At 31.2% G+C, this 12,726-nt stretch overlaps 1 protein-coding gene across 1 annotated transcript; it reads left to right on the top strand.

Moving 5' to 3' along the window:
- Positions 1-8,925: 8,925 nt before the first annotated feature.
- LOC131613281 (disease resistance protein RUN1-like) lies at positions 8,926-10,486 on the top strand. The gene is made up of 3 exons (XM_058884965.1): positions 8,926-9,404; positions 10,237-10,315; positions 10,475-10,486. Exons 1-3 carry the CDS (start codon positions 8,926-8,928, stop codon positions 10,484-10,486), a joined length of 570 nt encoding a protein of 189 aa, XP_058740948.1.
- Positions 10,487-12,726: the final 2,240 nt, after the last annotated feature.

Raw genomic sequence — 12,726 nt, 5'->3', positions numbered from 1 at the left:
GGCAAAAATAATACACATGGTATGTTGGAAGAAAATTGGTTTATACCATATCACTTAGGTTTTGATGATAACAAAATATTTAATGAAAAATTAGGTACACTAACATATATTCAAGTGTGCAGGATCATTAGTCAAAGAATTTACCGGACTCTGACTCTGATTGGAACATATGAAGAGAAGTTTGAGACTCAGATTCTGAAAGATCAAAATATAATTACTCAAATTCTGAATGATAAGATTTTAATGTCTCACATCTAGGGAACCCAACTTCTGGTGCAAACTTAGACTCTGAAGACCATATTCAAAGAAACTCAACCTTTGACCCGTACTCAATTTCTGAAAGTAGGTATATCTTGCCAAGTCTAGTCATAGTTTAAAAATACGAAAAAAATCTTTAAATTTTGTAAGGGATTAAATAGAGACATTTTTTTTTTCTCAGGGACTAATTTGGACTTTTCCTTTTTGTGAGAGACTAAAATGGGTCTTCACTGATGGTCCAATCACGGTTCAAAAGTAAAAAAAAATCGGTTTGAAAAAAATATTAGTAGAGGGACCAACATGCCTCGGTTAAATTTTGTAAGGAATTTAATAGGGACTTTTTATTTATCAGGGACTAATCTGACCTCTACAATTTTTGTAAGGGACTAAAATGAGACTTCACTATATATATATATATATATATATATATATATATATATATATATATATATATATATATATATATATATATATATATATATATATATATATATATATATATATATATATATATATATATAAAAGCAAGTTCTTGTTGGCGCAAGAGTTGAGAAGGGGCGAACAAGAAGCATTTTTATTTTTATTTTTGTGAGAGACATATTGTTAACAACACACCTTTGTGAGAGACAGACCACGTGTCCACATAAAATCTTAAGGTGATAGGTGAGTGGGTCTATCAAATGTGTGACTATTTTCCCCACACTCACACTTGTTATAAACACTATCCCTCCCTCAAGTGTGAGTCCATAATTCCCCACACTCACACTTGTAATAAACACTCTCCTCCAGTGTTTTAAAATCGGATCGAACCGGTCGATCGGACCAAGAACCGGAAGGGTCACCGGTCTGGTCTGATTGCTGGACCGGATATATTATTGAATCGGTGAGAACAGGCCAAAACTGGTCAAAACCGAAAAAAACCAGTGAACCGGCGATTTTAGAAAACTGGCGGTTCAAATGCATGCTTTTTTCCGCCTAAAAGGACGCCGTTTTCGTGATTTAAAAAAAAATTAAAATGTAATTAGACTTTATTTAAATCTTATTTGAAACAACTTTTTCTCAAATAAATTTATATTTTGTATTATTTTGTTGTGAGTGATGATTATATTTAGAATTTGAATGTAAAGAATAAACATGTGAAATTATGATATTTTGAAAATTTAAAATTTTGTAGGTGTTGTAATATATTTTGGAGACTGAGTCATCCGGTTCGATCGATTTAATAAATATATAGTATTGCAATAGAGACTGGTTTATTCAACAAAGTTATCTGTTTTAATCGAATTTAGTCATGCGGTTCGACCAATGAACCAGCGATCCAGTACCCTCACCGATTTGATGACCTGTCCGGTTTTTAAAACACTACTCTTCTCCCTCAACTGTGAGTCCATAATGCTCTCCCTCAATGCTTACCCATGATCCATGTGGATGTACTTTTCGATACAAGTAAGTCAAGCCGGTCCCTTTTTCGGAACTAGGCTCTGATACCATTTACTGGGAGAGTTTTTTTACTAGGGAGAATTGATACATAGTGTATGACTAAGTACCTTTGTGAGAGACACACAAATTATTCATCTAAAATCGTAAGGTGTTACATGAGTGAGTTCTTCCACTTATAAATGCTCAAGTCACCACATTCCTATCCAATAATAAAGAATATTATCCCAAGTATTCACACTTACAATAGTTCTATTAAGAATATTGATTAAAAATCCTATGAAAAATATTTAACTTTTAGATTTTTGGTTTAATTTTTGTATTATTTATTTAATTTCAAATATGAATATGGTAATGCTAAGTTCTATCATAGAGATACTAGTTGAAAATTAAATGAAAAAATATTGTCTTAAAAATTGTGTATAAATTTTAATAAAAATATATAATTAATCTTTTAATTATTCTTCAATATAAACTTTCTAGTTTCTTAACTTTAACTTGTTAAGGGTACAAGTTACTATTCTATGAGCGTGTATGTTTCGGTGCTAGAAAAAAGATTTCTGAGAACCTGAGACTGGAAATAGTTATTCCGTTGTTTGGTAGATGAGAAAGAAAAAAAATACTTTGGAATAAATAATATCAAAAAATATAAGTTATTCACAAAATTTTAACTATTTATTCTCATGTCAAAGGGTGGGAATTATATTTCTATAGGAATAAAAAATAAACAACTCAAACTACCCACTTTCATATCATTTCATCATATTATTTTATATCTTTAAAATTTTAAAATTATAAATAAAATTTAAAATTTTTCTTAAAATCTTAATTATTTTTCAAACAAATTGATGGAAATAAAACTCCTGAGATAAAAATCCAAAAAACAACATTCCTAAAATTATAATTTATATACGTCAAACAAAATGCATCCTATGAATATTACAGGCGGCAGGTGCATGTACATGCAGCGAGTGGCGTGTATAGGAGAAAATTGTTGTGAGCAATCATGGAATTGTAAATTTGGAATACAGCCAAAGAATCAACAAATGGCAAGAAATTGTAACCAACGAAAATTAAAGGCAAGAAAAGAAGCTATGAGTTGGTTTCCTTTATTCCTGTTCCATGGCCAAATTACATCCACAAGGAATCCCTCTAGAACTTTTCTTTCTCACTAATATTAGGATTTTCTATTATAAAGATTTTTAAAAAATAATATTGAATTTCGATTAATTTGAATGAAATTGAATGGATTTATAGTATATAAAATAAAAATATTAATGAATAATTTGTCTATGGCTATTGGAAAAACTTATATAAAAATTTAGAATTCCTCTAATTTATAAGTATTTTTGTTTTATTATTATTATTAATTAGCCATGTTATATTATTTTGGTACTTTACCATTAAAATAAAATTTGTTTCTCTCCGAATTAAATGTCAAAAACGAACATGTCCATCCCGTTTAGATCCGTCCCGCATAAATCTGTAAAAAATGAGAACAGAGTGGGAAATGTCCACAGATTTTATACAAACCTAAAAATATGAAATTTTATGTAAATATGTATGTCCGCAAAAATTTGTAAAAAAATCAAACGAAACAGACATATTAGAAATTGTAAGTCTAAAATTCTAACTTGTCCCGAACAAAGATGCGGGGAAAACGAACATGCTTAATTCCATTTTACCACTCTTACTCAAAATCTAATGTAAAATGGAAAAAGAAAAAAAAACTTGAAGTGCAAGAATTGAGAGTAAGTTTTTCAATTGTTTCACTATTATTATTTTCTTTTACACTATTTTTCTCTCTATTATATGAAATTCGATTTTTTAATGCAGAAAGAAAGAAGAATGTGATTTATTTCGATTATGAACTATTTTATGCATAAATATAACTTTCATGAACTTATGAAAACAATATTTTCTTAACTTCTTTTCACGACATTTTCATAAGCTCTTCAAAATAGTTAATTAAAACAACTTATAGTTTATATGAAAACAATTTTATTTGATTTTATCTTTTGTTATAGAAATATCCAAGGTTGAGCTACATATAGACTTGATGCGCAGATATAAATCCCTACATATTGTCCAAGGATTGTCCCCACTTATCCTTACAAAACCGGCATTTACATATGGACATGAACTTAATCCATCCCTACAAAATCGATTTATAAGGTAATGATTGCCCACTTATAGACAAAGTAGTCAATAGCAATAGAGGCAGGCTGCTATGGGAAGAGTCTTACGATGCGGAACACTATAGTGACCACTATATGATAATTTTGCTTTTTTCAATCAAATTTTAGTTTAGACTCAACCCTAACCTTCCATCAACGACGTTTCTGCACTTCAATTGTTCCAAAGAAAAATCACAAGTTCCTCCCTCACCTCTCTCTACACTTCGTTCATCGCCCGCACTTATATTTATAACTAATATTCATGTAATTTGTCCAAAAATTGTTCAAATAACGGCCATATCCTAATCCATTTTTGGGGTCAGCCACTCCACACCGCTATCCAAGATTGACTACTCTGCTTATAAATATATGTCCAGACAACATATTGTCCGATAGACAACATATTGTCTGATGTGAGACTCTCAACATACGTAATTAAGTGGTTTATTGTTAGGACCCCAAATTGAATATGTGGGCCCAAATAAACAATTTTACTTATTGGTTGCACAAGTCTATCACGTGGAGGGTGACATCATCAAAATATATGAAAGGAGAAGGAAAGAATGTGACGTGGCAGTGAGTGAGGAAGGAAAAGTGTGACCATTTCGGTTATAATAGGATGTGAGGGCATTGAGAGGTCATCTTTGAATCATTCTTGTTCAGTTAGAACCTTAGGGTTAGGCAGAGAAGAAACATTTCTTCTCTGAGGAGCTTGCTCTTGATTAGAGGGATTTATTTTCTGTAATATTTTCCTTTTTCAATCTATAATAGAATCTTATTTTCCACCATTATTTTTGGGTTCCTAACATTTATCCAAACAAAGTTTTTAAGTCTATTACATATAAAAATATATAGGGTTAAATACCTTTTACCCCCCTGCCAAAGTAGCGAGTTTCGGTTTTCCCCCTTATTAAAAAAAATTTAGCCTTGGCCCCTTAGAAAATAAGATTCTGTTTTCAGACACCCCCTATACCATGTTTGGCTGGCTGGGCTGGGAGAATCTTGCTGACTGGGCGCCATAATCCTTGTTTGGCTGACTGGGCGTATGACATGGCTGCTGCATTTGGAAAGCTTGAAAAATTGCAAATTAATAAGTTGCAAAACCTAGGTAAATATTAATAATAGCAAATTAATAAGTTGCAAAACCTAGGTAAATATTAATAATTGCAAATTAATAATTGCAAATTAATTTATTTATTTACGTAATATATAAATAAATTAATTAATTACTTAATTAATTAAGTAATAAATAAATATTAATAATATTAATAATAAATAATTAATACATAACTATTATTAACAATAAATAAATAAAATAAATAATTAAATAAATAAATAAAATAAATAAATAAAGTAATATATAAATATTAATAATAAATAAATAAATAAAATAAATAAATAAAAAAAGTTAATTAAAAAAAGTTAAATAAAATTATTAAAAAACGTTTATATAAATTAAAAAAACTGAATAAAAATGTTTATGAAAATTATTAAAAAAATGTTTATATAAATTATTAAATATTACATTTATATAATTATAAAAAAAACGTTAATTAAAAAAATTATTAAAAAAACATTTAAATAAAATTATTAAAAAAATGTTTATATAAATTAAAAAAACTGAATAAAAATGTTTATGAAAAATTATTTTAAAAAAATGTTTATATAAATTATTAAATGTTACATTTATATAATTATAAAAAAAACGTTAATTAAAAAAATTATTAAAAAAACATTTAAATAAAATTATAAAAAAAACGTTTATATAAATTAAAAAAACTGAATAAAAATGTTTATGAAAAATTATTTAAAAAAAATGTTTATACAAATTATTAAATATTACATTTATATAATTATAAAAAAAACGTTAATTAAAAAAATTATTAACTTTTCAAAATGTAAGCAACTTATAATATATGAAACTCCTAGTCAATTACTTTCAACAAAACATGCATGGTTTGTTGGTAAGCTTGCATCAATGTCACTTTAGTGACCTGGGTTTGAATCCATTGGGAAGTTGTGGTGCAAAGAGCACCAACTCTATGGAACGTTTCACTCTTATTGTAAGAAGATGGAGCCACTTTGAGGTAGTGTTGGCGCAATTCTAACCCACTTCTACTGTAAACTATGTTACAAATTTGATGGAACTGTTTGTTTCGGTGCTTATTTAACTTGATCTTCATGAAAAGTTATATTTTCATAAATAAATAAATAAATTCTTAAGAAACTCAGATTAATTTCAAAATGGGAAATATATACTACTAACTAATGTCTTTGAAATACTCTTTTAAATTTTTTAAAAGTCAAATTTAAACAATTAATTTTTTATAAAAAGAATTTTAATTTAATGGATATTAGTCTTGTCATTCTATGTAAATATATCATTGTCATGTCATATAAATTATTTAAAATTTTTAGTATGACTGGGCAAAATATATGGTCGTTATTGGTTGACAAAGCATATCCTTTTTTTTCTATTTTTTTTATTTAAATTTTTTAAAGAATACCTCTAAAATTTACTAGTTATCAAGATTCTTTTTATATAATATAATTTAATTTAGATGGAATAATTATTTTAAGTATTATAGTGTAAATAAGTTTTTTACATTAGTGAATCATAATTGATAAATTTTTATAAATATTTGACTTTTTTTAATCACATTTAAAATAATACTTGTGAATGATTGTGATGCATTGAATGTAAAATATTTTACACTAAAAGTATAACAGCTATTCTCATATTTTATTTTAATTTATAATAAAATATAAATTTAATTGAAATGCATTACATTGTCAGTGAATCATAACTATTAAATTTTGAATTTAAAGGTAGTGCATTAAATTTTGAGTTGGCACAGTTAATCAATACTCGCTTCACATCCCAATTGATGTATTGAATTGAGATAACCATGGGATCATTGTTGTTAGGGGTGGAAATATATTAGGCTAGGCTAGGTTAGGCTTTAGAAGGCCGCCTACGATAAACTTATAAGGCCTGAGCCTGACCTTTGACCTACTATAGACTTTTTTTTCGGTCTGACCTGGCCTTTTTAAAAGTTTGGCCTGGCCTGAAAACCTATTTAAAAGCATGTTTGTCATTAAGATTTTCAATTAATCCATATTACTACTTAAGAAGCCTTATAGGTCGACCTATATATATATATATATATATATATATATATATATATATATATATATATATATATATATATATATATATATATATATATATATATATATATATATATATATATATATATATATATATATATATACCAATCTATTTAGCCTTTTTTATAATATATATGCACATATAGACTATCATATTTATACTAATTTTAATATATATGAAAATATAGGCCGACTTATAAGGTTTTATAGAGTTTTTTAATAGCCAAGTCTGACTTATTTAATTAAATAGGCTTTTAAAAAAAGCCTAAGCCTGACCTTTTTATTAAATAGGTCCGGCCTGACCTGACCTTAACTAGGCTAGGCATTAGGTCCTTGTAGGCTGGCCTGGCCTATTCCCACCCCTAGTTGTTGTGGAGGAGAACAACAATCGGGTCTTTCCTTGAAAGGTGATTTTGGACTCTCGACATGTCTCTAAGGATTTTGGAAGCCTTAAAAGGCACAATGCTTTCCGCTAACCCGATTGGGCATACATTTTACACGAGGAGCTAGATTATCCCCCTCTCACCGGGAAAACCTCCATCGATGGTATTGACAACCTTCTCAAGTCTTTGCTCAAACATTCTAATAAGAAGATAGTGAAAGCAACGATAGGTAAAAATGAACATGTCCTAGACAAGTTTTACCAGGGCCTCACGATGGGTGCCAATTGTACTTGTTAAAAGTACAAAAATGTGTGACAGTGCTTAAAGGTTAAGGGATGTTGGATGCTCTTAGGTTTGTTGTGGGGTTGAGAGCTAGCTCACGCAGGGGCGAAACATTCTATTTGTGAGCATTTCAATATTTGAGTTAGGTTGTTCTTCTCTATCATGATATTGAGGTATTTATAGCCACTTTGGGCTAGACCCAAGACTTCCTAGGATTTATCAACCACTCCGAAAATAGGTAGTTGATTCTCTAAAATTCAGGGAGCACAGTTAATTCCCATGACTTATTATGTGTTGTTGTTGAGCAAATATCGTTATTCACACAAACACTCGCGCTATGGACAAAGACGTGAAGAATTTGGGCGGCTTATCTGAAAAAAAGACATCTTATCCAAAAGAGGGGTGCTCGAACCAGAAAAGTAAAACCTAAAAAGATCAATAGGTGAAGCATATACCTCCGCCACACACCTCACATGTCCTTCCAATTAAAGGACTATGGGGTCCTTTTATTTTTTAAAATAGTATTTCGGTTTTAGATTTTGTCTTTCTCTTTCTATATGACTTTGGATTTTCTTACACATTAATAATATAATAATTTTAAAAAAGGACGAAAACGAATTTGTTTTAAATTTTAAAAAAAAAGCTATTTAGTCATCTAATTAATAAAAATTGTAAGTTCATTGGTTTTTTTATTTGAATGGTTTGTACATGTTCAATACTTCCTTTAGTCCTTATTTTAAGAGGAAGTTCACTTTTTAGATTCATAAAATAATTAATGTATTTGATCTATATATAAACTAGATTAATTTTTTAATGAATCTAAAAAATAAATTTTCTCTTATAATAAAGATCAGGGGGTAATATACAGGGTCCAATTATCTAATCACATTGATTACCCCTAGTTCCCAGCTTGATTGATCTGAAATGTAAAATAATAATAATTTAAATATTAATAAAATTGAATATGTTTTTATTATATTATCTGTATTAAATATTAGTGTATTTAATGTTACAATAAATATAAAGTAAAGTATTTTAACTAATAGTGATGTGTGGTTTTATTTTTAAACTAAGTTCTAAGGTGTTTATTAATTAGAAACAATTAAAGAATACGATTGACCTTAGCTTGGAGAATTATGCTTTTTTTTTTTTCCATTCCCCCCCGTTTCTGCATTGACTTTCAGCATCCTGAAACTCGGAGAGCAACCTCGTATCTAATGGCTGGGCTAGCTTCTTTTGCCTACGACGTGTTCCTGAGCTTCAGAGGTGAAGATACGCGATATGGTTTTACGGGAAATCTGTACAGTGCTCTTAATCAAAGAGGAATCCAAACTTTCTTTGACGAAAAGGATATTCGAAAAGGAGAGGAATTAACTCCAGCACTTATGAGGGCGATTAAAGAATCAAGGATCGCCATTGTTGTGTTTTCTAAGAACTATGCTTTTTCTACGTTTTGTTTGAAGGAAGTCACTGCGATCCTAGAGTGCTATGACAAGGAGAAGAAGAAGAATGATTGTGTAGTTTTACCAGTTTTTTACAAAGTAAATCCTTCTGATGTGCGACATGGAAGAGGAAGTTATGGAGAAGCGCTGGCTAAGCATGAAGTTACGTTTAAGGATGAGTTGGACAAGGTCAACAAATGGAGGACTTCATTATACAAGGCTGCTAATCTCAAAGGATTTAATTTCAAACATGGGTATATTTGTTAACTTCTCTTCTTCTACAAAATTATATATGGTTTACCCGTAACAAATTTTACGTCCTGTGCATGAGTCTGTATTTAGAGTTGTCAAAAGACCGACACACTCGGCCCGGTGGGCTAAGATGTTTAAATTGGCTAGTCAGGCCCGGCCCGATTGCTTAATAGGCTACAGAAAATAAGTTCGACCCGTTTTTCAAAAGCTCGTGCAGTCTGATGGGCCAACTCGTCTGTATTTCAACATTATAGTTTTAATCTTATAAAAAAGATGTAATGGATAAAAGATACATAACATTAGTAGAGAGTCGTCATAAATTTAGTTAAGTGATATTTAAAATATTTATCAAATCATATATATATATATACCACATAAATATCTATGTAAAAGTACAAAGAAACTTAATATTATCACCAATACTTATCAAATTTTCTCTTCATCTCACACTTATTTTCTTGATCACAACATCTTGAAAATATATCTTCATCCTCTTTAAAATTTTTTTTATCACTTGAAAACACATTCATGCAATCATATCTTATCTCATTCTTTTTTTCCCAAAATTTACTAAAATTTGTTTTTAATGGGCCAGCCCGAAGCCACTTTGCCCGGTCCGGCCCATGAAAAACATAGGCCCGATGGGCTGGACCCAAAAGATAGGGTCGTGTTTTTAAGGTATTTTGCAGTCCGACCCGTGCTAAATTATTGGGCTTATGGGCGGCCCAATGAACTGGATCCATTTTGATAGCTCTAACCGTATTGCACGCCTTCAAAGACGATTTTCAAAAAAGTTTTTTTTAAAATGACTGTGATTCTCACTTTTCAATATAGAAATATAAAACTGTTTGCTATTTTTCCAACTGGAGTCATTAATCATTACTACATATACTATTTCGAATACATTGATAAGGTAAATATAATAAAAATGTATCTTATGCTAATATTATTGCATTTGTGTGCAAGGGAGTATCTTTTATCAAAATGATTAGTTTTACTCTCCTTTAAACTTCCAAAGCTCTCTTTGATTACTAATAACTTGACTTGACAAAAGTTTTTTCTTGTTACTCAGAGAGGGATATGAATTTCAAATAATTTCCATTATCTTTAAGGAAGTGTCCCTCAACATTAATAATACACTTTTACATGTTGCCAATTATCCTATTGGATTGGAGTCTAGAGTGAATAAAGTAACAAAGTTTATTCACTTCTTGTTGGGGAGCGATTTGTCAAGTAAACCGCATATGCCACAGCTTCGGCCCAAAACTCCTTCGGCATCTTCTTGCTTTTGAGCATGCTTCGCACCATGTTAAGTATGGTTCGATTCTTTCTTTCTGCTACTCCATTTTGTTGTGGCGATCTTGGCACAGTCAATGGACGGCGGATTCCATGTTCTTCACAATATTTGTTGAACTTATTTGAAGTGAACTCTCCTCCTCGATCAGATCTCATGGCCTTAATGGAAAGACCATTTTCTTTCTCCACAAGGGCTTTGAACTTCTTAAAGTTTTCAAACACTTCTGACTTCTCCTTTAAGAAGTAAACCCATGTTTTTCTGGAATAATCATCAATAAAGAGGAGAAAGTACTTACTCTTACCAAAAGAGTTGGGTTTGATTGGTCCACAAACATCGGTGTGTATGAGCTCTAGCGGCTTTATGGCTCTTGATGTTGATTCCTTTGGAAAGCTTTTTCGGAATTGCTTCCCAATTAGACATCCTTCGCAGAGTTGGTCTGGGTGGTTGATGCTAGGCAAGCCTCTCACCATCTCCTTCTTTGCCAAACATTCTAAACCATCGAAGTTGAGATGCCCAAATCGTAAATGCCATAGCCATGAAGAGTCGGTATAGCACGCCTTGAGACACTTTGCCACATCATTTTGAATGTTCAAAAGGAACATTCTATTCTTTGACATAGGCACCTTCGCAATCAAGTTATGTCTACAATCTCTTAAGAAAAGACTATGTTATTTCAAGTGGATGTCATAGCCTTTCTCTAATAATTGTCCCAAGCTCAAAATATTATTCTTCATGTTAGGGACATAGTAGACATTGGATATGAACTGATGACTACCATTCTTCAAGCGTATGAGAATTTTACCTTTTCCTTTGACCGGTATCTTCGAGTTATCTCCAAATGAGACATCGCCAGTTGCCGCTTCATTGATCTCTACAAACATGCTTCGATCGCCGCACATGTGATTGCTTGCACCAGTGTCGAGGTACCACTTGTTTCTTTTCTCTTCAACTTGGTTTTGACATGCGAGTAACAAAGTTTCTTCTTCTCCACCTTTTTCTTCTACGAAGTTAGCTTTCTCTTCAACCTTCTTTGAGAATCTACACTCGGATGTATAATGACCAATCTTGTTGCAGTTGAAGCACTTGATTTGTGATTTTTCGTACCTCGGCCATGAATTTCCTCTTCCACGACCTCTTGTCGCTTGTGGATTCCAACTTCTTTCTCCATTGTTGAAGTTGTTAGAGTAGTTGTTGCAACCTCTTCTTCCTTCTCCTCCACGTCCTCGTCCACGTCCACGATCTTGGCCACGACCTCGTCCTCTTTGGTTCTTGTAGTTTACATAGTTTGCTTCCTTTATGTTGAGTTGTAGTAGTTGCTCTATAGCCTCCTTTTGTTTAGTTTTTCTCTTTTGTTTTTCTTCATATGCTTGTAAGGAACCCATGAGTTGCTCAATGGTCATGGTCTTTAAATCCTTGTTTTCTTCAATGTTGGTAACAATGAAGTCAAAACTTGGATTTAAAGTGCGAAGTATTTTCTCCATGACTTTCACATCATCAACATCTTCACCATTTCTTTTAAGTTGATTGACTACGGCCAATACTCGAGAAAAATAATCAGAAATTGACTCGGACTCCTCCATAAACAAACATTCAAAATCACCTCTAAGAGTTTGAAGACGAATCTTTTTTACCTGCTCAACTCCTTTGTTGCAAGTTTGAAGCTTGTCCCATGCTTCTTTGGCCGTCGTTGCGTTGGATATCTTCTCAAAAGTATCTTCATCCACCGATTGATAAATGAGAAAGAGAGCTTTCTTGTCTCTCTTTCTTGACTCCTTCAATGTATCTTTCGCACTTTAGCTTAACGAGGCTTCGTCTTGCTCCTTGAAGCCTTTCTCAACGACATCCCACACATCTTGAGATCCTAGTAGCGCCTTCATCTTGATACTCCAATTATCATAGTTGTTCTTTGTGAGCATCGACATTTGAAAAGGGAAACCTCCATTCGCCATCTTTTGAGGACCTTGAAGCTCTGGTACCACTTTGTTGGAATTAAGGTTGTTTTTGTGTGTAGGGCAAGTGTTTAGAAA

This window comes from Vicia villosa, linkage group LG6, assembly GCF_029867415.1.
Source record: "Vicia villosa cultivar HV-30 ecotype Madison, WI linkage group LG6, Vvil1.0, whole genome shotgun sequence".
Classification (NCBI taxonomy): domain Eukaryota; kingdom Viridiplantae; phylum Streptophyta; class Magnoliopsida; order Fabales; family Fabaceae; genus Vicia; species Vicia villosa.
Note: the sequence above shows the minus strand (reverse complement) of the source record. Positions and strands in the feature narration are given on the sequence as shown.